This window comes from Nyctereutes procyonoides, unplaced genomic scaffold, assembly GCF_905146905.1.
Source record: "Nyctereutes procyonoides isolate TBG_1078 unplaced genomic scaffold, NYPRO_anot_genome, whole genome shotgun sequence".
Classification (NCBI taxonomy): domain Eukaryota; kingdom Metazoa; phylum Chordata; class Mammalia; order Carnivora; family Canidae; genus Nyctereutes; species Nyctereutes procyonoides.
The window spans coordinates 68,823,888-68,850,600 of NW_026575146.1; the positions used below are offsets into that span (position 1 = coordinate 68,823,888).

General features: G+C 52.8%; 1 protein-coding gene across 6 annotated transcripts; it reads right to left on the reverse strand.

The window, feature by feature from the left end:
• Positions 1–299: 299 nt before the first annotated feature.
• Positions 300–26,696, reverse strand: SSC5D (scavenger receptor cysteine rich family member with 5 domains). 6 transcript variants are annotated; one of them, XM_055310475.1, is made up of 14 exons: positions 25,739–26,696; positions 25,205–25,231; positions 24,617–24,925; positions 24,289–24,408; positions 23,959–24,072; positions 23,245–23,553; positions 20,972–21,289; positions 20,530–20,706; positions 18,501–18,818; positions 16,468–17,076; positions 16,079–16,393; positions 15,787–15,959; positions 6,699–6,858; positions 300–2,015 (listed from the first exon to the last, which is right to left on the reverse strand). In XM_055310475.1, the coding sequence occupies exons 1-14, from the start codon at positions 25,761–25,763 to the stop codon at positions 367–369; spliced, it is 4,623 nt and encodes a 1,540-aa protein (XP_055166450.1). In that variant the 5' UTR covers positions 25,764–26,696; the 3' UTR covers positions 300–366. The 6 variants fall into 6 exon arrangements, with proteins under 6 accessions (XP_055166450.1, XP_055166449.1, XP_055166451.1 ...); XM_055310474.1 differs by having other exon boundaries at positions 16,079–16,396; XM_055310476.1 differs by lacking the exon at positions 24,289–24,408 and having other exon boundaries at positions 16,079–16,396.
• Positions 26,697–26,713: the final 17 nt, after the last annotated feature.

Here is a 26,713-nt window from a genome sequence, read left to right on the forward strand (position 1 = left end):
TTCCATTGTCATCATCATCACTACCACCATGGTCAACATTACTTCCCTCACCAACATCATTGTCACCACTGTCATTACCATCATCACCATTATCATTGCCATTATTAAACTCACCATCATCATTCTCACAGCCATAACCACTATGACCATCATGATCATGACCCATATCACCAACACCATCACCATAAACATCATTGCCTTGCATGATGCCTGTGGTATTCACAAACCAAGATCAATCTAGTGACTCCATCTCTCTGGAGTTCCCCTAAATCCCCACAAATGTCATTGATATCTTGTTTTTAATTAGATACTTTGGTTTTAATTTTTTGGTTGGCTGTGTCTTAGCCCCTCAAATCCCATATAGGGTCACACATCTCCCCTCAGAGGCCTTTCTTCCTCTTCTGGGGTGGTGGTGGTTGGTGCAAATGTGTTAGGGGGCCAGGCCCTCTCAGCCAGTCTCTTTACAACCTCACCCAGTTGCCCTAGGCCCCGGGTGGCCTCCACCAGCTGGGTCAGCCCCAGTCCCAGGGCTTGGCGCTGTTGCTGCTCCTGCTCCAGGACCTGGGTAAGCCTCTGCAGCTGGCCACCCATGTCCCTCACAGCAGCCACCAGCTCTACCAGGGCAGGTGGCTCACAAGCCATGACCCTTAAAGGTGGTGTTGGAACCACACATGGGCCAAGGGGGTCTGGGCTCTGACCAGGGTTTGACCTTGGGGTGAGGTGGTCAGGAGGAGGTTGATCCAAGGGGTGGGCCATGGAAGATAGGTGGAGGTCAGAGGTCACTGTAGGGTCAGAGGCTGAGTGTGGGGTTTGGGGGGGTAGTGGGGTTGGTCTGGGGCTCTGGCTTCTTGGTGGTTTGAAGTCCTCAGTAGACAGTGTGTCCATGCTTAGAGCTGGAGAAGGCCTGGAGCGGCTGGACTCTGAGGTTAGAAAAGGTGCCAGGCTTGACATCTGGGATGTAGAAAGGTGAAGAGCCCCTGTGGAGGTCAACCAGGGGTGGAAGCTAGGCTTGACTGTTGGTGCTGGAGTGGGAGAGAAGAGTTCTGTTCCCAAGGAAGTTAGAGTGGACTTGATAGTGATCATAGGGGTTGAGGTAGGGTCAGCCGTCATGGCAGGGTGAGTAGAGGTGATAGAATGAGGGGTCGTAGCAGGGTAAGGGATTGTGAGAGGGTGAGGTGTTGTGGCCAGTTGAGCGGCGGTGGACTGAGGGGTTGTAGTGGGTTGAAGGGTTGTGGTGGGTTGTGGGGTTGTGGTGGGTTGAGGAGATGTGGTGGATTGTGAGGTTGTGGTGGGTTGAAGAGATGTGGTGGGTTGTGGGATTGTGGTGGGTTGAGGAGATGTGGGTTGTGGGGTTATGGTATGTTGAGGAAATATGGTGGATTGTGGGGTTGTGGTGGGTTGAGGGGGTGTAATAGAGTGAGGGGTCCTGATGGAGTGAGGGATGGTAGTGTGTTGAGAGGTGGAGGGGTGAGATTTCAAGGTAGAGTGAAGGGTGCCAGTGGGGTAGAGGCTTGTCGAGGGGTCTGGGGATCTGGAATGATCTGGAACTGTGTTGGGGTATGGAGCTGTGTCCAGGTTTGGGGTTTTGTCAGATTCTGGAGTCAGTTCTGAGGTAGTAAAAAGGTGGGTCACCACTTCTGGCACAGAGGGGCCAGAGGTCAATTCTTTGGGCAAGGTGGGTAGTGGGGTGGGTGAGAGATCTGGTGTCAGTGCTGGAATCACGGCGGCATCAGGGGTGGACAAAGTGAGGCCAGGGGTTATCGAGGTAAGGTCAGAGTTCATCCGGGAGGCCAGGTCTGGTCTGGGTGACAAAGTGTCAGGAGGGTCAGAGGTCACCTTCCGTGTTGAAGCTGCCTGGGGAATGAGCGTTGGTACAGAGTCGGAGGTCACCGGTGGGTCGGGGGGCTCTGGGGAGGCTGAGGGAACTGAGGAAGGAGCAGGGGGCGCTGTCCTGGCTGCTGTGGGACGCTGTGGTCGACGCTCCGGCCGCAGTCTCCACAGTTTCCTCGGGGAACCTGGAGGAGGATGAAAGACAGATGTCCGAGGTCAGCTTGCCCCGCCTACCCCACGGCCCGCCACGCCCCTCCAGGGAGGAACCGACCAACAGGAGGCTGTAGAGCCTCATGACGTCACGGGTCGCCGGGAGACTTCGCCCCGCCCCAGCGCCCCACCTCCTCGCCTCCTATGATGTCTCCAGGCGCCACCTGGCGTTGTCCACTGAGGGCCAGGGAGGTGAGTGGTACTGCCAATGGCTGGAGGGGGTGCAAACGTGGGGGAGAGGGGGGAGTAGTGGAAGCGTGCGGGAAGATGCGGGAGTGTGAGGGACGTAGAGGTTTACCTGGGGATGTAGGAGGGGCTGAGGGCAGGGGGGATGCGGGGGAGATGGAGGGATGAGGGGGATGCCAGAAGGTGCGGAGGCATGAGGGGGTTTAGGGAGGAGGGTTCTAAGCCTAATCTCAGTAGTCAAGATTTTTACGTCACATTTTTTTTTTAATTTTTATTTACTTATGATAGTCACAGAGAGAGATAGAGAGAGGCAGAGACACAGGCGGAGGGAGAAGCAGGCTCCATGCACCGGGAGCCCGATGTGGGATTCGATCCCGGGTCTCCAGGATCGCGCCCTGGGCCAAAGGCAGGCGCCAAACCGCTGCGCTACCCAGGGATCCCTTTACGTCACATTTTTAAACAAAACTATTGCAAAAGATCCACTGTGAACAAAAAAGTCAAAAATTTACCCAAGACAGGATCTGAGTGGGCCAGGACTAGGGAAAGTCAAGTGCGGGAGATGGGATCTTGCCTTTAGTTATATTAAATGTTTGAGATTTAGTTCATTGTGAATGTTCTGCATTAATCTTTTTTAAAGATTTATTTTAAAAAAATAAAGATTTATTTATTTATTCATGATAGACAGAGAGAGAGAGAGAGAGAGAGAGAGAGAGAGAGAATGAGAGAGGCAGAGACACAGGAGGAGGGAGAAGCAGGCTCCATACTGGGAGCTCGACGCAGGAGTGATCCTGGGACTCCAGGATCACGCCCTGGGCCAAAGGCAGGCGCCAAACCAATGAGCCACCCAGGGATCCCCCTAATTTTTATTTTTAAAAGTATAAAGATATTATTATTTACCTTGATAACTGAATGTTTTAGCAGCCCCTTACATTTAGGGTCTGAGTAGAGTAAGAAGGCTCAGTCCCTCCCTAGCCCAGCTTCTAGGTAAATGGGAATTTTATTCCTTTTTGCAGATAAGGGAAGCCAGGCCAGGCCAAGACAGTAGGTAACTTGCCATAGGTCGCACAGATATAGTTTGAAAATTGTGGGGAGAAGGCCTGAAGCAAAGTCCTTTGCATTCAGTGTCTAGACCACTAAGTATCACTTTCTCAGTGATGGATATGATACACATGGCCACTGAGTACTTGAAATGTGGCTACTCCAACTAAGGAAATGAATGTTTCATCTTTCAAATTTTTGATTTATTTAGATTTTTAAGAAAAGATTTTATTTATTTGAGAGAGCAAGCGAGATAGAGAACAAGCAGGAGGAGGGGCAGAGGGAGAAGCAGGCTCCCCATTGAGCAGGGAGCACTACCTAGGGCCCAGGGGCACAATCCCAGGACCCTGGGATCATGACCTGAGCTGAAGGCAGACATTTAACTCACTGAGCCACTTAGGCACTCCTAGATTTTTTTTTTTTTTTTTTTTTTGAGAGAACAAGGGAACAAGAGAGAGAGCATGAATGGGGGGAGGAGCAGAGGGAGAGGGAGAAACAGGGAGCCTGGAGGCTGGGCTCGATCTGATCCCAGAGTCTCTGGGGTCATTACCTGAGCTGAAAGCATACACTTAAGTGACTAAGCCACCCAGGTTTTAGAATGTTTTATTCATTTAAAGTAAAAAAGCAACCTGTGAGGGGCCCCTGGGTGGCTCAGTGGTTGAGCATCTGCCTTTGGCTCAGGGCATGATCCCGGGATCCTGGGATGGAGTACCACATCAGGCTTCCCGCAAGGAGCCTGCTCCTCCCTCTGCCTATGTCTCTGCCTCTCTGTGTCTCTCATGAATAAATAAAATATTGAGAAAAAAAAGCCACCTGTGTTGATAACTACCATATTGAATAGTACAGCTCCAAAGAATTGAGGTGTTCTTCATAGGATTTTTGATGTGCATCCTATTCTTGTCATTTGTTTATAGCATTGGAGAAGTGGTTCAGTAAAGGGCTTGGCCTCCAGCCAGGCTGCCTGGGCTTAAACCCCAGTCCTGTCACTTCCTAACTGGGTGACCATCAACAAGTTATTTAACTACCTTGAATCTCAGTTTGTGGATGACCAATGTGCCTCGCTTGCAGAGCTGTCATGATTCAGGGAGCTCCTGTGTGTACAGAGCACTTAGCACAGTGCCTAGCATGTAATAGGCATTTTTGTGATTAATATTATCATAATCTTTGATGTCTGTACCTCAATTTCTCTCATCTAAGAAATGGACATAATTTAGCACCTACATCATAGGGCTCTGTAGATGTTATGAAAGTTAAAGGGGTAACATGTAAAGTGCTCAGAATAGTACCCAACACATGGTATATTGCTCAGTAAATATTAACTGGTTTAGTTATTATTTTAAGAATCTCATCTTGCTTAGATATTGTAGGGGTTTACCTGCCTAGAGCACTATTTTTATTTTTTCAGACCCAAGATGCAAAGAGCTAAGCTAATCATGCTTTTCTGTACATTGTCAACAGTTCTATAATGTCTCTTTTCTTTTTCCTTCCTGATCTCCATCCCTCTCACTTCCTCCCACAGCCACCTCCATTAATGTATTTAACATATGTCCTTAAAGATTTGTATGTCCTTATACAATACCTTATACAATATAGAAAGCATGTATGTATATATGTTAATATATTAAGTGCATGCATATATATATATTTTTTTAATGATAGTCACAGAGAGAGAGAGAGAGAGAGAGAGAGAGAGAGAGAGAGGCAGAGACACAGGCAGAGGGAGAAGCAGGCTCCATGCACCAGGAGCCCGACGTGGGATTCGATCCCGGGTCTCCAGGATCGCGCCCTGGGCAGGCGCCAAACCGCTACGCCACCCAGGGATCCCTTTTTTTATTTATTATTATTTTTTTATTTTATGATAGTCACACACACAGAGAGAGAGAGAGAGGGGCAGAGACACAGACAGAGGGAGAATATGCATATTTTTGTGTTTTTTAGTTTCTGCAAATCACTGGAAATTTCACTCTGTCTTCCTCCATATTATTTTGTTTATAGCGACCCATGTTGCAGTCTGTAAGGCTAGTCATTGCTTTAGCTACTGCATGGGGTTCCATCATGTGTACCCACTGCATTTCTCGTTACTCACTGTTGGGCACTTAACCTGCCTCCAACTCCGATATCACAACATTTCAAAGAATACCCTCATATGTTTTCTTTAGAACCTTGCTCAAGAATTTTCCTGGAATACAGGAGCTAGATTGGTGGGTCATAATTTACAATCATATTTAATTTCACTAAATTGTCTTTATCACATAGCTCGATCCAGTAGGGATGTCTGCCTGCCCATATCCATATCCTCATCCACACTTGCTATTACCTACCTTTCAAAATTTTCCATGCTTTCTAAAAAAAGAGAGAGAGAGAGAGAGTGAGAGAGAGAGAGATCCCTGGGTGGCTCAGCGGTTTGGCACCTGCCTTCAGCCCAGAGCATGATCCTGGAGTCCCAGGATCAAGTCCCCACATCAGGCTTCCTGCATAGAGCCTGCTTTTTATTTATTTTTGATAGTCACAGAGAGAGAGAGAGAGGCAGAGACATAGGCAGAGGGAGAAGCAGGCTCCATGCACCGGGAGCCTGATGTGGGATTCGATCCCGGGTCTCCAGGATCGCGCCCTGGGCCAAAGGCAGGCGCCAAACCACTGCGCCACCCAGGGATCCCCTCAATAAAGTCTTAAAAAAAAAAAAAAACACAAAAAAAAATTTTCCATGCTTGTCATCATTTTAATTTGAATTTCTGATTCCTTATGAGTGTGAATGTTTCTACATATACTTGGCCATTTAGGCTTTCTCTTCTGTGAATCACCTGCTCATAATTGTTACCCATTCTCTTCTAGGGTTTCCTGTCATTTTTTTCATTGATTTGTCAGAGTGAATTGCAGAATATAGGTCAGGGTTTCCCAACCTGAGCATTGTTGATATTTGGAGCTGGTGATTCTTGGCTGTGGGGGACTGTCCTGTATATAGTAGTATATGTAACAACATCACTGGCCTCTACCAATTAAGTTCTAGTAGCCTCCCAAGCATCTAAGTCATGACAATCCCAAACATCTTCAGATATTGCCAATTAGGGCAGCCCGAGTGGCTCAGCAGTTTAGCGCCGCCTTCAGCCCAGGACATGATCCTGGAGACCCAGGATCAAGTGCCACATTGAGCTCCCTGCATGGAGCCTGCTTCTCCCTCTACCTGTGTCTCTGCCTCTCTCTGTGTCTCTCATGAATAAATAAATAAAATCTTAAAAAAAAACTATTAAAAGAAAAGATATTGCCAATTATTCCCAGTTGAAGGCCATTGATGTAGATAATAACCCCTTGTTTCAGGATATATTTCTGTTGGGTCTCTGGTGTAAGAGTGGGGTCACCACTGGGGAATTCAGAGTCCACTTCTCTACCCCACAACACAACCAACCTGGTAGCCTTGCCACAGCGACATGCCTCACCTGTGTCTCCAGGGATCCTTGGAGTTGAAGAGGGATGGCCTGGGCTCCAAGTGGTGCCAGTGGTAAGAGTGGGTCCAGGTATGCCTCCTGTGGGTGTCCCTTTGGGCAGAGCCCCTCCTGAAGGTATATCCCACGTCCGGGAAGGCTCATAACTATCCTCCTCACCTTGAGAGATACAGGGAGAACTGAGTCTCACTTCCCTTGACTTAGAACCTCTGTTCTTCCTGGATCCCAACTCAGGCTTCATCCTGTCTCAACTGGACCACTATCCCAATCTCCTCCTTTACCTCACAGCCACCCTGGTGACTCAGCTGAGATGCTCTCAACTACCAGTAATAGAAACTGGAACTAAACCAGTTTATAAACTAAGAAGAATGTCCTGAAGTCCCTGCCCCCACTCATTCTTTATTTTTCCCTAGAGAAAAAAACAAAAAACACCTATAATATCTTTATTAATGAACTACCAGGAACATTTCTATACTATTTCCCCCTGTTTTTTGGATTAATTCAGTTGGATAATCTCTACATGATGACAATTTTATATAACATATAAGTGTATAATATACAGCGACCCTTGAATAGCATGGGTTTGAACTGAGCAGGACCACTTATATGTGGATTTTTCCCATAAATACAGTACAGTACTGTATTTTCTCCTCCTTTTACCAAATTTTTTCCTCTAGCTTACTTTATTATAAAAATACAGTGTATTTTATATATGTGCATATATATATAAAACATACAAAGTATGTGTTGCTTATGTTATCAGTAAGGCTTCCAGTCAACAATATACTATTAGTAGTTAAGTTTTGAGGGAGTCAAAAGTTGTATGTAGATTTGACTGCATGGGGGTCAGTGCCCCTAACTCCTATGTTTTTCAATGGTCAGCTAATATAATGGTCAGGTAATATAAAATATACCATTTTTTTTAATATATACTTTTTTAAATTTTTATTTATTTATGATAGTCACACACACACACAGGGAGAGAGAGGCAGAGACACAGGCAGAGGGAGAAGCAGGCTCCATGCACCAGGAGCCCGACGTGGGATTCGATCCGGGGTCTCCAGGATCGCGCCCTGGGCCAAAGGCAGGCGCTAAACCGCTGCGCCACCCAGGGATCCCTAAAATATACCATTTTATAAATGTAAAATATACCATTTTATATATGGAGTATAGAAAAATTGAATTCATTCTTCTAACTTGGTGGATCAAAAAAACTTATTTTAACAATAGCTTTGGGGGTGCCTCGGTGGCTCAGTTGGTTAAATGTCTGCCTTTGGCTCAGGTCGTGATCTCAGGGTCCTGGGATGGAGCCCTGCATTGGGCTCCCTGTTCAGTGAGGAGTGTGCTTCTCCCTCTCTCCTGTGCTCTTCCCCCCTCTCTCAAATAAATAAAATCTTTTAAAAAAAATAAAAACCAATAATAGCTTTGTTGTGTGCCTGGGTGGCTCAGTCGATTAAGCGTCTCTTAATTTCAGTTCATATCATGATCTCAGGGTCATGGGATCCAGTCCCACATGGTGCTCTATGCTCAGAGAGTCTGCTAGAGCTTCTCCCTTCTCCCTCTGACCCTCCTCTTCACTGTGCATGCACACACTCTCTCTCTCTCTTTCACAGGTAAATTAACAAATCTTTAAAAAGACACACACACACAATAGCTTGGGACACCTGGGTGGCTTGGCTCAGTGACTGAGCCTTCGGCTCAGGTTGTGATCTCAGGGTCCTGGGATCAAGTCCTACATCACGCTCCCTGCATGGAGCCTGCTTCTCCCTCTGCCTGTGTTTCTCATGAATAAATAAATAAAATCTTTTTTAAAACTCATGCAATAGCTTTGTTGAGATATAATTCACATACCTTAAAGTGTATAATTCAATGGGTTTTAGTGTAGTCACAACGTTGTACAACCATAAAGTCCACATTCCTCATCTCCCTTCATTAACTGATCCCTGCCCACCTCTCTGGCACCACGTCTTATCATGCCACCTTCTACATGGTGTTGCTGCTCCCACTGGACCCCAAACCTTGAGGTGTTCACATCTAGCCTTTGTCCATGCTGTTACCTCCACCTGGAATCCCCTCCTCCACCATAAAGACATTTTCCCACTCTGCACGTGAAACCCGGCAGGTTGGTGTCTGACACACTAGGCATGTTTGTCCTGGTCACATTGAGCTCTGTGGATAGCTGTCCCAGTTGCAGAAATCCCTTGCTCTGTCACCTGCTAATATATTACATTCGAATAGAACAAGGGTCAATTTTCACCCTGATGCCCAGCATTGCAGATACCTCAGTCATGTCTCCCTATTATTAACCGTTCTTAAACAAATACTTTCCCTGTACCTTAAGAAGCTAACTATCAGGGACGCCTGGGTGGTTCAGTGGTTGAGCATCCGCCTTCCGCTCAGTGTGTGATCCTGGGATCTGGGGATTTAGTCCACATCGGGCTCCCTGCAGGGAGCCTGCTTCTTCCTCTGCCTATTATCTCTGCACCTCTCTCTGTGTCTCTCATGAGCAAATAAATAAAATCTTAAAAACAACAACAACAAGATAATCATGAAATCCTACCTGGTGGTCATACTCATTAAGAATTTTAAAAACTGGGCAGTTCCAGTGGTGTGGCGGTTTAGTGCCGCCTGCAGCCCAGGGCATAGAGGGGAAAAAACTCCTCAGCGGTGAAGCTGTCTTTTCAAGATGCTGGGTTTTAGGAGGACTCCACTGAGGACACAATTTGAAGGTCTCTTGCTGCTACAAAGTCAGCCCACCAATTGCAGGCATACTCCTTGGGTCTCTGTGTTCTTGAAATGTGCTCTAAGATATGGCCACTGTTCATGGTCCACTAGCATGGGATCAATTTGATTTTTTTTTAAGATTTTATTTATTTATTCATGAGAGACAGAGAGAGAGAGAGAGGCAGAGACACAGGCAGAGGGAGAAGCAGACTCCATGCAGGGAGCCTGACGTGGGACTCGATCCCGGGTCTCCAGGATCACGACCTGGACCAAAGGCGGTGCTAAACTGCTGAGTCACCTGGGCTGCCTGATTTGATTTTTTTTAATTAAAATATGTGTTTTTAATTTAAGAAGTGGTATTACAGAGTTACAGGCCCTATGAGGCCCAATTGCATCCTTTCCCCAAAGAACTCTCTGATGCCATATTGTTTCCCTATACTTTAGCTTTCTACGTTGAAGACTGTGCACATCAACATATATATACTGCATATGTCTTTCTGCAGCTTGGTTTATAGGTGTGTCCCTTCCTGGCTGGCTGAACAAGTCACTGGACTATTCCATGACTCAGTTTCCTCACTTGTAAAATGGGTCCCATGATGGTATCTATCTTCTCCATGGGGTCTCAGAGCCTGGCATGTGATAAGCTTACTCTTTGAATTAAATATATGTATCTCTAGTTCTTTTTAACTTTTGTACAATATTCTGTCATAAAGAATACAGAGCTATTAATTCCTCTATGCCCCTGCTGTTAGGTGGTTAGGCTGTGGCCAATGTTTTGCTGTTACAAATACAGCTGCAGTGAGTTCCTGAAATCTGTGTCCTTGGGCTCATGAGTGAGAACTCCTCAATACCTAATTGTACAACTGTTGTGAAAGCAGATACATCCCCCTAGATATTGTCAAACTGTCCTCCTAAGTAGGTGCAGATTCTCATGCCCACCTTTATCCCATACTCTTGGTGCTGTCAGACATTTTAATTTTTGGCAATCTCATGGGGGGGGTGTGGAAAAGCTGCCGTTTGGTAATTTTTTTTTTATTTATTTATGATAGAGAGAGAGAGAGAGAGAGAGAGAGAGAGAGAGGCAGAGACACAGGCAGAGGGAGAAGCAGGCTCCATGCACCGGGAGCCCGACGTGGGATTCGATCCGGGGTCTCCAGGATCGCGCCCTGGGCCAAAGGCAGGCGCCAAACCGCTGCGCCACCCAGGGATCCCCGGTTTGGTAATTTTATGGGGAGAGAGTGAGTGGAGAAGCTGCTGTTTTGCTACAAATGACCAAAGTGAAACCCAGAGAGGGCAAGGAGCTTTCCCAAAGTACACAGCCAAGGTGCAGTGTTAGGCTTCAGACCCAGGCAGGTCTACCTGATCGTAAGTGGAGACCTTTTGGAGTACTTGGGTAGCTCAATGGTTGAGTATCTGCCTTCAGCTCAGGTAGTGATCCCAGTGTCTTGGGATGGAGTCCCACATCAAGCTCCCCGCAGGGAGACTGCTTCCCCCTATGCCTATGTATCTGCCTCTCTCTCTGTGTCTCTCATAAATAAATAAATAAATAAATAAATAAATAAATAAATAAATAAATAAAATCTTTTTTTTTTAAATTTTAAAATAGAGGATCCCTGGGTGGCTCAGCAGTTTAGCACCTGCCTTCAGCCCAGGGCATGATCCTGGGGTCCCAGGATCGAGTCCCACATCAGGCTTCCTGCATGGAGCATACTTCTCCCTCTGCCTGTGTCTTTGCCTCTCTCTCTGTGTGTTCTCTCATGAATAAATAAATTAAATCTTTAAAAAAAAATTTTAAATAAATAAATGGAGACTTCTTTCCCTTGGGGTACAGATTTCCCAAGTCTTACCCCACTCCTTCCCTAGTGAGCTTTTATTTATTCTTCAGGATTTTATTCAAAGGCCACTCTTTTTCCCCCTCAATGAACTCATGCCCTGCTTTATGCTTCCTGAGTTCTTCAGAGCTAATTCTGTCATATGCTCCTTCCCTGTCTCCGTGGCTAGAGTGGTTAAGAGTGTAAATCCTGGAGTTTGAATCCAAGCTCTGCCCTTTGCTGTACTGACCTCTCTGTACCTCAGTTTTCTTTTCTTTTCTTTTCTTTTCTTTTTTTTTTTTTACCTCAGTTTTCTTATCCGTAGAATGGTGTTAAGGACAGTACTCATCTCATAAGGTTGAGGGGAAGTGAGTTAAACCATGTGATACTGATAGATGGTGCCTGACACATGGAGGGTATTCAATGAATACAAGCCATTATTGTCAATATTATCATCCAATATCTAAATTTAATCCTGCATTTAATCTTGGCTCCTCTCCCCTCTGCATGACCTCATGTAACCATAACATACAGCAACAGCTCAAATCCAAGAGTCATCCCATCTTCCAGGCTGGTGCAAGAGGGCCATTAGATATGGTTATCTGTCTCCTTAGTCTCATCCATTCCCACAGCTGGGAATTCCATCCTGTCAAGTTATATCTTCAGCTCAGGCACTCCTCAGAGCTCCAGAATTGCTAATGTCTCCACTTAGGTATGTCAAACACGTCACCAATGGATCTAATATTCCCACTGTGGATCCTGTGCATCCAGCTGCAGTGTTCCCTGATCCAGTAAAAGGTAGGTCCCCATCTCCCACCTCCCTCTCTTCACATCCATCACTCAAATCCATCAGCTCAACTCACAGAATACAGCTACACAATCCACTTCTCTCTCAGTCTTCACTACCACCTGGGCAGAGACCATTATCATCTCCCCATAGACCTCTCAGGTCTCCCTGTATGCACTCTAGCTCCTCCATCCATTTCCCATGGGGCATTCTGAGTGACTGCTTTGAAAATGCACAGGTGACCATATCCTTCCTAGCTCAAAATGCTCCACAAAGGGCTTCTCACTGCATATAGAATAAAACTCAGAGTCTAGCCCTCTCCTATCACTCTCACCCTGCCGGGCTTCCTCTGCTTCAGCCATGCTGGCATCCTTGCCATTCTTTCAAAGTCTCACCACAGCGCCTTTGCATGTGCTGCTCCCTCTGCCTGGAAAGCACCTTTAGTTCTCTCGGAGCTCCCCATCACAGATCTCATCTCCTTCCCTCATTTCCATCAACCACTCCATTTCAGCCCCACTGACCTGGCTGTTTCTTGACCCAGCTAAGCACACTTCCACCTCAAAGCCTTTGCATGCACTGTTCCCTTTGTATTAAACATTCTCCAATCAGATGTCTGTATGGCTTTCTCCCTTTCCTTCTGAAGGTCATCAATTAAAGGGCACTTTCTCAGTAGGGCATCCCTTTGCCATCCAATTCTAAATTGCAAATCTCAGCCTCCCTTTCCCTTGCTTATCACTGCTATGTTCCCAGGGGTTAGTATTCATACCTGCCACACAGCAGGTATTTGACACACAAGTTAGTATCTGTGTCTCCAAATTCCAAGAAGCCTTGAGAAATGTTACTTCAATGAACTAGAAAGTGAAAATTCAACCTTTTAATCCTCTTGCTTCTCTAGCTATACATTCACTCAACAACTGTGTCAGTCTCTACTGAGTCTCTACAGCAGATTCGGTGGTAGACAGGATAATGCTCCCCCAAAGATGCCTGTGCCCTAATCCCCAGAACCTGTGAATATGTTGTTTTGAGGAGGTAAATGTGTGGTTATATTATGGTAGCAACAGAAACTGACACAGTTAAGTGCACGATGGAGCTAAGGGTCCAGTGAAATGACAATGTCCTAGACTTTCCTCAACTCTAGCCTTCACTCCTCTGAGAAAGCCCTTCCTCCTGGTGTCTGCTGCTGGATAATACGACTTCCTCTGCAAAGCTTTTCCTAATTGCTCTACTAGAAATAACAACTCCTCCCCCCTGGGATCCTGCAGCTGCTGTTGTTCATTTACAGTAAGTAATTCTAACCACCAACGTTCTGTGGTTTTAAACTATTTCTCACACATTTTGTTCATGGGATTGGGACCTGAGGTCACCCAGCTAAGTTCTTTTTTATTTTTCTTTAAGATTTTATTTATTTATTCATGAGGGACACAGAGTGAGAGAGAAAGAGGCAGACACACAGACAGAAGGAGAAGCAGGCTCCATGCATGGAGCCCAATGTGGGATTCGATCCCAGGACTCCAGGATCACGCCTTGTGCCAAAGGCAAGCGCTAAGCCACCCAGGGATCCCACCCAGCTAGTTCTAATCTTGGTGGAGCCACAACTGGAAGCTGAGGAGTTGGACTGAGGAACTCACTGATAATTAGTTCAGTAATTCAGTTATCTTGCCCAATTCAACGAGCAAAATGTGTGTGAAATCATGTAAGCTAAGCTAGCTCTCCATAGTGGCTCCTAAGTTGAAGTTCGTAGTCAAATATTTCCCCCACCTGAAACACGGGCGTTAATAACAACCTATGTCTCCTGGTTGCTGGAATCCTGTATGCCCAGCCCAGAATAGGTGAGCTTTTCTGGACTGCTTTTCCAGTAGAAGAAACAGGCCCAAAGAAGTGGGGTCATTTTATTCAGGGTCACCTTGCAGTGAGGATAACAATTCACGTCTGACCTTTCTCTCACTCTCTATCTGGGCTCCTTATTACTGCATTTGAGACTATCCCGAGATTTCTCTTGTGTGGTTCGCAATTCTGCACTTCTCTGAGCTCACGTAATGGCCTCCTATCATCCGCACCCCAGGAACTCCCTGCCCAGCGTCTGACCGTTTCCGCCACGAGGGGGCGCTAGAGGATAGGCAGGGATCTGCGCCGAGTTGCAGAGAATGAAACCCTGGCCACTATGCACCCGGGAGCAGCACTTTGCAAAAATGTGCTGGACGGGCCCTACCTCACACCCCATGTCCCCCAGTCTAAAGTGCTGCGGCCCCTCGGCCCGTTCCTCCCCTCCCTTTACCGCACCAGAAGCCCGTCCTCACAGACAGTTCTGGAAGCCCACGGGTCCCTACACCGGGCTTTTATTAACGTGGGCGTGGTTCAACCGGCCAAACAAGAGGCGCAGCGCGCCTCTCCCGTCACAAGGCATGAGGCTGATTGTGGCCGCGGAGTGCGCGTGCACGCTGACCACCGGAAAAAGGCGGGAAAAGAGCCCAAGGGGCGGGAAGCCGCTCCTGAGGCTGTCAGTCTTTCAGGAGATGAGCTGAGGGACGTGGGGCGACAGGTAGAAGTGGGCCCTTCAGGGGATGGGAGAGGGCAGTGAGGGGGAAAGCAAGTGTAGCAGGCTGGACGGAAAAGGCGGGGCCAGGAAGAGACAGTCGTGAGGAAAGGCAAAAGATTCCCCGTGCCAAGCACGTTGGGGTGACAAGGAGCACGAGCGGCCTGGGATGGGGGTGCGGGGGCAGGCAGACAGCTGGGCACGGAGGGGGCCAACCTGAGAACCTGAGAACCAGTGGGTCGGGAGGGAGGAGGAGGCAGAGAGCCAGAGCAGGGGAGGGTAGAGGTGTCGACCGTGGGAAAACGAAAACGGGGACACTAGGAGGGTGTGTTGGATGCAAGCATACCGAGGGCGAGGGTGACAGACAAGCGGGTCACGAGAACAGGAAAGCCACGGAGACGTGAAGTGGGTGGGAGACGAGAAAGAGCTGCGCACGCGCGTGGGCACACATGCGCATGCTCAGGGACACAGGGCCCGGAGACGCCGCAGAGACACCTGCGAGAGCACGCGCAGGGACGTGGAGCCTGGGAGACCCCGCAGGGATACCCGTGAGAGCACGGGCATGCGCGGGGTTGCATGCGCAGGTTCACAGGGCCTGGGAAACCCTGTGGAGAAACACGCGAGAGCATGCAGGGGGACGCGGGAGCCGGGAGACACCCGCGAGAGCACGTGCATGCAACGTAGACAGACATGTATGTGCAGGAACACGGGGCCTGGAGACTGTGGAGAAGCCTGCAAGAGCACGCACGCACAGGGATGCAGGGCCGTGGAGACGCCGTGGAGAAGCCAGGGAGAGTAGGTAATGGAGCAGGGAGGTTGGGGCTCAGGGCCCGGGTGTGGCCACAGGAGTGCAAGGACACTTAAGCGGCTGCGAGATAGGGGCCAGGGCCAAACCCTATGGGGCTGGGGAATGACATGGTGACCTGGGCCAGCTAAAGGGGTCTCGGGGTTCTGGATGGAGGGGCCCAGCCTTGGGTGATCACGGCTACTTTGTGGGAGGACTGTGGGTTGAGGCCATGCTGAGCCTGGTCTGACTCTCAGAGACACCCAGGGGTTTCCTCCTCAGGGCTTTTGAGGAGAGCCCAAGGATGGAACATATTAGCGTCTCTGGAGGTGACCTGTCCACAGTCTCCAGCACACAGGCCAGCTCACTTTGGGGTCTCAGGAAGGCCTGCCAGGAGGCTCACACAGGTTGGTGGGGGTCCCATCCTCACCCTGGCTGTGCACCTCACCTGTGTCCGGAAGACGCCTTGTTGCTGGGGAGGGGGCCCCTGGGCTCTTGGTGGAGCTCCAGGAGAGTGTGTGTCCAGGTACCCCTGCAGTGGTGGTCCCCTTGGCCAGGTCCTCTCCTGAGGTGGGATCCCAGGTCCAAGGGGGATAATCATCCTCATCTGCGTAGCCTGGGAGAAAGTGAATCTTGGGTTGATCCCCGCCCTGTCTCAGGTCCATGCTGCCACTCTAAAGTACCCTTCCAAAATCTCCTGGAGTGATTCTAGGTCCCCCACCCCATCCCCAGTACCAGTGCAGGTGAGCCCCACGTCTTCTTCATGGTCACAGTTGTGCTGGCCCCATGCCCCAGCAGGGCAGTCACTCAGCGAGGCCTCGATTCCCTTGCAGCCCACGTCATCCAGCCAGATGGGGCCAGTCCCGGGGCCGTAGTGGGTTTTGCCCACTCGCGGCCGGACCCTTCCACAGCCCAGCTCCCAGCAGGCCACGGTACTGTCCCGCAGGTCCCAGCTGTCATCGCACACTGTCCCCCAGCGCCCAGCATGCCACACTTCCAGCCGGCCAGCACACCGGTTGGGCCCGTCGGCCAGACGCACCCGGAACGGGCCTGCTGGTAGAAGACCCCAAGTCAGGAGGGGTAAAGAGGGGTCAGCCTCACCTCTTCATGTTCCCTCCACTCACCTGATCCCCCAGCAGTGCCCCCAGTAGGGGAGGGAGCTAGGTCTTTGGATGACTCTGGAGAACCTTGTGCAGGAGTCTCAGTAGATGGATCCATGGAATCCAGAGGGATTTGCTTCACCATGGCCTCAGAAGCCATTTCTTGGGGTCCTCGAGTGGTTGAAGTTGCCACAGTCTTAGAGGTCCGCTCTCGGGGGGTCCGGGGAGTCCGTGTTGCAGTAGTATGTGGGGTTATCCTGTGGGGGACCTCAGTGGTCAGCTTTGCAGTAGACTCAGAAACTGTTTTCCGGGAGGCCTCAGTGGTCAGGGTTGTAGTGGGCCATGAGGTCAGTTCTGGGGGCCTCTGGGTACCCAGGACCCTGGAGTGTTTAGTGGTTGGCATCACAGGGGGCTGAGTGGTTGGTCTCCTTGCATTTTTGGTCACCCACTTCTTAGTACTCTTGGGTGTTTTCCCTGGGGCCTTGGTAGTGGTTTTCTCAGGAACACTGGGGGTCAGCCTTGCAGGCGGCTTGGTAGCGAGCTTCCCAGGGAGCCAGGCATCCGGATCTCTACCCAGGCCAGGGATCCAGCTCCAACTGAAGGGGTCTGAGATAGAGTCCAGGCCAGAGGTTTCTGGAAGATGGGAGGAGAGGACAGGGAAGATGGCAGACATCCTAATGACAAGGTTGCCCGTTTAGATCCCTCCTTCTCTCTTATCTCTGCAAAATCACCAAGTTTCCACTCATTCATTCGTTATTCATTTATTCATTCATGTCATCAACATTTATTGAGCATCTTCTATGACCCAGGTATTGTGCCAGACCCTGGCAATACTGTGGCCAGCCAAACCTGACACCACTTTCTGCCCCCTTGGCTTTCACAACTGTGATGTGACTGATGCTCTTTGCCCATCCCACATTGGACTTGTCCTCTTCATCTCACTGGCCACAATGGCGTCACTTCCTATAACTTCTGACGGTCTCTCCTTCTCCCTGTCCAGCTATCACCAATTACCAGAGTGGTACCAGGTCTGATGGGTCACTCCCCAACTTAAGACCCTTTGGTGGTTCCCATGGCCTTAGGAGGAAGGGGAAAGGGCCTTAGCTTCAGTGACTCCATCATGTGAGCCACCACTGCATCACATCTCTCTGATTAGCAACTTTTCCCAAAGAAAAGTTTGGCCCTTTGCCCCTGGCTCCTGGGGCTCCCTAGATAGTTGGTACCAACATTGTGACTTATGGACAGCCAGTGGGCAGGCAGCTGTAGCCCATAACCCAGTTCTTATAAAAACTCTGTGCACCAAGGCTAGGGGATCGTGCCTGCTTGGCAGTACAGCATGTGTGTTTTCACATGTTGCTGCTCGGAGAACTGAGTGCTATCTGCATGGCTCCCCAAGAGAGAATGGCTGGAAGCTCCATGAAATTCTCTCCTGAACCTGCCTCTGTGCCTCTTCTCTCAACTAGTTTTTAGGATGGCTGTTCCAATTTTTTGAGTCTTTCTAGAAAATTATGGAACCTGAGGTTGGCCTTGGAGACCTTGCAAATGATAACATGTCGCATAGGTTTGCAGTGATTTGTTGGTGCATCTCTTTCCATCCATGAGCTGTGAGCTTCCCAAGGCCCGGGACTGTGTTCATTGCATCCTCAGGCCCCAGCACCTGGCTCAGTGTCTGGCACTCCATAAATGTTAGCAAATGAACGACAAACACAACGCTGTGCTTACTGCAGGTGGCCCCCACTTTGGCTTCTCACCATCTCCCCGTGCCCTTATCTTCACTTCCTTTATCTTGGGGAGGACAGATGAGAGAAGAGAGAATCCCAACTCTGCCACTTATTTCTGTGTGAGCTTGGGCAAGTTACTTAACCTCTTTGTGCCTCAACTTCAGTAAAATGAATATAATGTCCACCAACATCCTTCTTGTGAGGCGTGAATGTCGTCACGTGTATGAAAACTGCTAGCCCAGGGCAGGGGCTTAGGAGATGTTAGTATGGATGTTAGGTCTCACTCCCTCTTCCAGGAAGGCCTCTAGGGCCAACAGGTGGTCAGGGTCTCCTTACCAGTGCAGGTGACTCCAACGTCTTCATTGTGAGCACAGTTGTGCTTCCCCCAGGGTGCAGCAGGGCAGTCCAAGAGTGAAGCCTCAGTCCCCAGGCACCCCACGTCGTCCAGCCAGATGGGGCCAGCCCCCCAGCCAAAGCGACCAGCTGCGGGGTCCTGCTGCCGAGCTCTGCCACACCCCAGCTCCCGGCAGACCACAGCTGAGTCCTGTAGGTCCCAGCTGTCGTCACACACCGTCCCCCAGCGCCCACTATGCCACACCTCCAGCCGGCCTGAACACCTGCTGGGCCCTGCCACCAGGCGAAGTTGGGGGGACCCTAGGGTGGAAGAAACCCAAATAATTAGTCAGGAAGTCATTAGGTTCTCTGAGTCCCTCCACTTGCCTTGCATTCGTCCACCCGTTTGTCCATCTGGCTTTCTCATATCCATCTGTCCTGGCAGCAGGCATTTACTGAGCACTGAGCGAGGCCTGTGCTATGCTGCTCTCCGCATTAGGCATGAGCCATAGTCTGGTGTGGTCTGGTTGCCTCGAAAAGTTAAACACGGAATTACTCTATGATGCGGAAATCCCACTCCTCAGGACATATGGCAAATAAAGTGAAAATAGCTATTCAGACACTCGCACACAAATGTTCCTCACACTCTTCACAGTAGCTAAAGGGTTCCAGGGGGTGGGCAGCCTCAGTATCCGCACTGGATGGTGGGATAGCAAAATGAGGCATATGCGCATGATGAAACCCGAAGAAGGGAAATGTGCCACCTGCCGCGTGGATGAACCTAGAAGACACGTTAGCACAAATCTTGGGGGATTTCATTTGCAGGAGAGCCCTGGAGGAGTCAAATCCATACAGAAAGGACGGTGGGTGCCAGAGGCTGGGGGCGGGGGGGTCAGCCTGGGGTAACGACCAAGTTCTATAGGCAGGTGGTGGTGGCTGCCCTACCTCATGAGTGTATTTAATGTCACTGAACCAGACACTTACAAGCAGCTGAAATGGCCAATTTTACGTCACATACATGTTACCACAGCGAGCACAAAAGAGAATGTGGGCTCAGGGGCAAGGTACTTTCACTAGAGTCCTGACTTTGCCCGTGTTATAGTCACGTGGCCTCCTCCATAACACAGAGACCAGACAGCATCTGCGGCCCGTGGGGCCGGGAGCGTCACCTGAGGAAGACACACAGAGTGCCTGCAACAGTACTGGTCACACATAAGCCAGCGGTGCTAGGAGACTTGGGAAAGGTGGGGAGCGAGGCCCCTGGTAAGAACAGGTTTCCCACCTGTGAGCAACAGCTGCATTAACAGTGTGTTTCCCTTGTCTACATTCTGATGCTTTGCCATCTTGGGGCTTCACTGACCCTGGGGAGACTGCCCACCCTCCCCAGGGACAGCTCATTCCTAGAGGCAGGAAAATACCGGAGCAGGCCTTCTGTGTGCACACCAGCCAATCCCAGCCGCCCCCCCCACCTGCTCCGTGGGACTCACACTCGGGGCCCCTGTCTACCTGCCCTTAGCCCCCAGAGCCGGGCACCCGACAACCAGGAGCAGCCCCTGAACCCCACAGCTCGCAGGCTGACCCTGAGCCTGCTACTTGACCTCACCTGCTCCTTCCCACAGAAGCAACAGTCAGGGCTCTGTCTGCGCCCCCTCACCCCCGCCCCCTGGCCAGCCCCCTGCTGCTTCCCCATGTGGCCCCTCAACTGTGTGAGATAGAAACACTGTCTCTTTCCAGTGGCAGTCCCATTTTGTCTGCAGGCCACACTGCACCTGAATGATATCAAGGCCCATGTTTTAAAAATGACAACTATGGTTGATCCAGTCCTTTTGGTCTTTGTGAGGAGACAGCCTCCCCAAAACTACACATTTCACAATGGCAACAGCAGAGCATGGCTCTGTTCTCTCCTCCACCCTTGTCTTGGCCCTTGCCCTGATGAGACAGTCTTTGAGCAGGGAGAAGGGGTGTCTGGGGGCTGGCTAAGGGGAGGAAACAGCAGGTTAATCCCCGTTTTCTTGGGGAGACAGAGACTCACCAGCTTCTGGTCCAGGCTCCCAAGGGGCAGTGGGGGAGGCAGGAGGAGGAGAGATGCCGGCGGTTCCTGGGGCCTGGCTCCCTGCGGGGCCTGGGGGCCGGGATGCTGCCTCCCTGGGCAAAGAGTGATTGCTGTCCACTGCCGGGGCCGTGGGAGGGACGTATCCAATAGGCATACCTGGGGGTACGCAGGGACAGGGGAAGAGGTGACCACCACTGCCGCGGTAATGCCGGACAGCTCCCCACACCCTCATCCTGGGACTATGGATGCCAACTGAGGTCTCAGGCTGAGGACAAAGTGGGGCAAGCAGGCAGTCAGGACAGAGGGATGGAGTGGCACATGGGGCACACGTTGCAAAACCACACCAGCTCCCCACTTCTCACGCCTCCACTTGAGGCTCTAGAGCACCCACATCCCCAGCCTCTTCCTTTGTCCTCCTCACCATCACACACGGCCCCTGCGTCCTCCCGGTGGTGGCAGTCATGCTGGCCCCAGGGCCGCGCTGGGCAAAATCGCAGGGCCGTCTCATTACCCCGACACCGGAGGTCGTCCAGGAGGATGGGCCCAGCCCCCTCCCCAAAGAAGGCGCCTCCGGGGGCAGCCAGTGCAGCCCCGCAGCCTAGCTCCCAGCAGGCCACAGAGGCGTCCCGCAGGTCCCAGGCATCGTCGCACACTGTCCCCCAGCGCCCGCCGTGCCACACCTCCAGGCGGCCCGCACACCCATGGGGACCATCAGCCAGGCGGAGCCGTGGGGCCGGGCCTGGATGTGGGGAGAAGAGGGGTAACAGTTGGGGAGGCTGCGGTGTGTACTCCCTGTGCAGGAAGCTAGCACACATGCTCACATACTAAGCTGTTCACGGGGTCAGGCTTCGTGCCCATGATGACGCTGGACAGCAGACATTCCCCCTTCTGTTTGCTCTGAGATTGGAAGTCACTCACCAAGAGTCCATATATCGTCTGTCCACCTCCCAACGCCCCTGCCTCCCCAGTGGCGAGCTGTGGGGATACTGGCCCTGATCCCACTCCCCAGCTGCCTGCCTCAGGCCTGTATAGCAGGGCTTTCCCACCTCAGCACTCTGACATGGGGGGACAGGTCACTCCTTGTTGGGGGGGGGGGGCATCCTGTGACCAGAGGATGTCCAGCAGCATCCCTGGGTGCCATTCCCCAGATGTGAGCCTCTACAGCGTGACAACCAGATTTTGCCCAATGTCCCCTGGGTAAAAGGGAATCCTAACCCCCTTTGTGGAGAACCACTAGTTTGCATACTAACTTCCTGTGGGTTTTAGAGTACATTTCTGTTTGAGTCTGGGGTGAGACTTGGGTCACCACTGGGGAGTAGAGAGGCCATCTTTCTACCCCCCAATATGAGGGGGGAGCAAAATCACCTGTCAGTGCTCTAGAGAGAAAAAATGACCAGAGAAGGGTCTGACCTGCCTGTGTTTGCATGTCCTCATTGTCGATGAGGAGCTCCCTTATGGGGTTGCTCTGGGAATTAAAGATGTCGTTAGGCACCGAGCTCCCTCTACACCCTGGCACCTCAACAGGGTTCACTTCTTTTCCCCAGCAGCTTAGCCCTCTCTGGCGCCTCAATTCATCTCCCATGACCTGGGCTCTGAAGGCCCCACTTCTGCCCCTACTTGCTGCCCACCCCAGGGCACATGGGGGAGCCACCCTCACTGTCTCTGGTCTGCTGCCCGGTGCCCCTGCCTTGGTGTCTCCACCTTTCCACACCCTGTGCTTCAGATCCCCGGCAGGCACAGCACATCTGTCTGTGCAATGGGACAGGCCCGGCTGGCCCAGTTCTGGGTCCGGGGCTAAGTCTGCAACCTGGGTTATTAGGGTTACTTCTCTGAACCTTGTTTCCACACCTGTGAAGATGGGTGAGAACACCCACCCCAGCAGCCGTCCACATGGGGGTGAGGTTGAGAGACAGCAGGGGAGGTGCCCAGCACGCTGCTTGGCACAGAGCAGAGACCCAGGTGTCATTGTCCTCTTCCCCTTCACATGAGTCGGCTTAAGCCTATCCCACCCCCTGCCCCCCTGTCTGGTGTGCACCCCCTGTCTGCCTGCTGCCCTCATAATTTCTCACTTAGAGCTGTGGGCTGCTACTGCTGCTGCCTTGTGCCTGCTGGGTCTGGCAGCAGACCCAGTCAGATCCATGAGAGTGAGGACTGGGTCTCAGGCTATGTCTGTGCCAGGCCAGAATGGTTCTTAAGAATTTGTGGAAGGTGGGGCGGCCCTGGTGGCACAGCGGTTTAGTGCCGCCTGCAGCCCAGGGCATGATCCTGGAGACCCATGATCAAGTCCCACGTCAGGCTCCCTGCATGGAGCCTGCTTCTTCCTCTGCCTGTGTTCTCTGCCTCTCTCTCTCTCTCTCTCTGTTTCTATGAATAAATAAAATATTTAAAAAAAAAAGAATTTGTGGAAGGAAGGAGGCGGGGAGGAGGGAAAGGTAGGCCAGGAAGAGGACAGAAGATAGGAAAGGAGGAGGGAGGGAGGGAAGGAACACAGGGAAAAGGTGGGGAGGGAGGGAGGGAAGAGGACAGAGGAGAGGGAAGCAGAGGGGAGGGGAGAGGAGAGAGGGAGGGAAGGAGGAAAGAAAAGAACAAAGGAAGAAGAGGGAGGGGAGTCTGTAGGGCAGGTGTGGTGACTGCAGGGGTGCGAGGGGCAGGGCCACAGCACCAGCAGAGGGATCCAGAAGGTGGTGGACATACCTGTGCAGACCAGCCCTGCATCCTCGCTGTGGTCACAATTGCTCCGACCCCAAGGGCTTCTGGGACAGTCCCGCAGAACTTGCTCTCCGCCTCCACAGCCCACATCATCCATCCACACGGGCCCTGAGCCTGGGCCGAATCTGGCGCCTCCAGGGGCAGCCAGCGCGCCCCCACAGCCCAGCTCCCGGCAGGCCACAGCGGCGTCCCTCAGGTCCCATCCGTCATCGCACACCGTCCCCCAGCGCCCACCGTGCCACACCTCCAGGCGACCGGAGCACCCGTGGGGGCCCGAGACAAGGCGCAGCCGCTCTGCAGGGGGAGTGGCAGGGCGGGGGTGGGGGGTGGGGGGGTGGGAGTGAGTCGTGTGAGGCAGTTTGGGAAAAGCAGACTCAACACCCTTGTTTTTCCATCTGGGAAAACTGATGCCCAGAGGGGGCAGTGGCCTGAGATCCACCTGCCCTAGAGAGGAGTGCCAGGATCCCCGCGGGGCAGGGTGTCCAGTCCAGGGAGGGGCCTCCTGGGTCCCCTGGTCAGTGGGGTGGGGGCACCCAGGAGCCGGGGCCTGTTTGAATCCCTGAGGGATGTCGTGCTTGCTAGAGTCCTGCCAGGGGCTGGTTAAGAGGAGGGCGGCTGGGGGTGCCCGGGTTGGTCCAGCCTGGGCCCAGGGTCTTATGCCGGCTAGGTCTGTGAAGGGGAGGTGTGCAGGGAACATACCCTGTCGGGGGGCTCCAGCAGTCAACAGAGGGGCCCTGGTGGACTTGGCTTGCTTGACTGGCCGAGGGCTCTTCTTCCTGGAGCTGTTCTGTGGGGTCCCAGCTGGGCGGGGGCCTGGGAGGGAGAGCCGGGTCAGGAGCTGCTCATCCTCCCACCTGGGGGACCACGCCGAGCTGCCTGAGAGCCCCCAAGGATATTTGGGGGACTGGGACGGGGGTTTCTCAAGGTGGTGAAGCTGGCACCACTGTCTGTTCCCCAGGAGACGTTAGTGCCATAGACCCTCTCCCTCAGCCAGAAGCAGGAGAGAGAGCGGGGCTGGGGTGGGCTCACCGTGGGTCACAGGAGGCCCCTCAGAGCCAGGGCTCAGCTCCCCAGACAGCCCTGGCCAGGGGTCCCCCTCCAGGATCAATGGTGGGTCGTCCCCGTCCCTTGAGTTGGCCACACGCTGACCTGAGGGACACCACAGGAGCTGTGGGAGGTGGCAGGCCCCCAGTGGGGCAGGCACAGCACCCCCAAGTCCCAGGCTGTGGTAAGGTGGGAGTCCTGGAGGGAGACACCTTCTTTGGAGTGGGCAACAGGGAGTGGGGGGTGCTGGGAGTCCTAGGTCACATCTGGAGGAGTGCCCCACCACCACCACAAAGGGTCAAGGGTCTCTCACCTGCACAGACGACGCCCGCATCCTCCTCATGGGAGCAAATGTGGGCCTTCCAGCCCCGGTGGGGGCAGAGCTCCAGCTGCCCCTCACTGCCCCGGCAGGCCAGCTCGCTCAGCCACACGGGCCCCGCACCCTCCCCAAAGAAGGCACCTCCGGGGGCGGCCAGTGCACCCCCGCAGCCCAGCTCCCGGCAGGCCACGGCAGCGTCCCGCAGGTCCCATCCGTCATCGCACACTGTCCCCCAGCGCCCGCCGTGCCACACCTCCAGGCGGCCTGCACACCCATGGGGACCGTCGGCCAGACGCAGCCGCTCTGGGTGGGGGGGGGGGGGATGACAGAGGAAAGGCTATGACATCTGGGAGGCCCGGGGCCGGAGGCAGGGTGTGGTAGGAGGCCAGCCACCCTGGCTGCTGATGGGGGTCCCAACTTCTGGGTCCCCAGGAGAGCTCTGGCCTCCGTAGGAAGTAGGAGGTTGGTTGGCCAGCAGTTCTGAGGGGGAGAGTGCCCGAGGTCATAAGTGCATGGGCAGCGGCAGGACAGGGGTGGGTTGGCGCTGGACGAGGCCAGACAGAGGTGCTCGGGGCCACTTACCCACAGCCTGGATCCCCATCAGAGCCACTGGAAGGGAGGTTGGAGGTAGGGTAGAGTGAGGGCAGGCTGGAAAGGGTGCTTTCTCTAGGGCAGGCCCCTTGTCTTACATACCCCTTGCGCACGCGCGCGCGCGCGCGCACACACACACAGCTGCACACCTCTAAACCAGAAACCCCACTGCTGGGAGGCAGGACTCTGGGCAAGATTCAGGTCCCTGAGACAGGCGGGGCCCCACATGCCTCCGGTCAGGGCTGGGAGCCAGGCCCTTTGTGCTCCCCAGGGACCCAGTCAGGGTCAAATGGTGTGTGACACCCCCCCCCCCGGGTCAGGGCTGGTTGGGGTGGAGGGACGGGTAGGTCCCTGGGGTCCTCGGAGGGTGGGACTGGGTGTGCAGAAGGCTGGGTCCCTTGGGGGACCAGACAAGGACCAGATGTCCCTTATCCCAAGCACCAGGGACACGGCCCCGGAAGTCTGCATTGCTTAAGTATATGGGGTCAGAGGTCCCCAAGTCCCCAAGGAGAAGGGGTCACTCACCAAGGAGGCAGGCCAAGACCCTCATGTTTGCAGAGTCCAGGGCAGGGACGGGGTGAAAGGGGACGCAAGCAGGAGAGGGGAGGAGGCTGCGGCCACCGATACCGCCACCGGAGGGAGGGAGGGAAGGAGGGAGGGAGGGAAGCGCCTGCCAGAGGAGCCCTGGACCGGGGAGGAGCAGGCAGTGGCTGGACGCTCTGCCAGAAGGAAGAGAGGCTGCCTGCCGAGGAGGCAGCAGGGGACAGGAGTGGGGGCAGGGAGGGGGCTGGCCGGCTGATGAGATCTGGGGAGGAGGGGGGTGGTGGTGGAGGGGAGGGAGGGTATCCAACTGCAAACTCCCACAGGGAGCCAGGGAGCCTCCAGGCTGGTCGCCCTGCTGTGCTTAGAGATGCATAGGGTAGGGCGGGCTGGAGGCTGCTGGGACCCACAGGGGCACGCACAAGCACCCACCCGTCTGCCTCTTGTCCAGCCAGGGAACATGGCGACACCGGGGTAGAGCAGACTGAGAGATGGGGTTTGGGGACCTGGTGCAGCTGGGGCTCACAGTTCAGCAGCAAGAGGGCTCAGAGCCAGAAACCAGGAAGGACTTCCTGGATTGGGAAGGAAGACTGAGGAAGCCCTGTGGGTTCCCCCTGGTGGGGTTGAATGCAAAGCCTTGAGTCCCCCCTCTGAGGGAGCAGTGGCTGAACCCTGGGGAAACTGGGGTGGAAGGGGCCAGCAGGACTAAGGGTTGAGTCTTGGCTGAGGGAGGGGGTCTACACACACACACACACACACACACACACACCCTGCCCCCACCCCCCACTCAACACCAGGCAGCTGTGAGGCGGAAAAAATTCGGTAATGGGGAGCATGAGTCAGAGGGCTGGCAGGGAGTGGGGCTGCCGTGAGCTCATTGCCTCCCCTTCTCCCTGTCCAGCACCCCCAGCAACAATTAATGTCAAGTCAGGGAAAAGGAGAAGCCAGACAGAGTGGGGA

Excerpts from the sequence above, each read along its gene's own strand:
- SSC5D (XM_055310474.1), bottom strand. The coding sequence starts at position 25,763 with ATGAGGGTCTTGGCCTGCCTCCTTG. Across the intron at positions 24,926-25,204 it reads GATGGGGATCCAGGCTGTGG|AGCGGCTGCGTCTGGCCGAC; the intron begins GTAAGTGGCCCC and ends CCCCCCACCCAG. Across the intron at positions 21,290-23,244 it reads TGCAGGGCTGGTCTGCACAG|GCCCGGCCCCACGGCTCCGC; the intron begins GTATGTCCACCA and ends CCCCACATCCAG.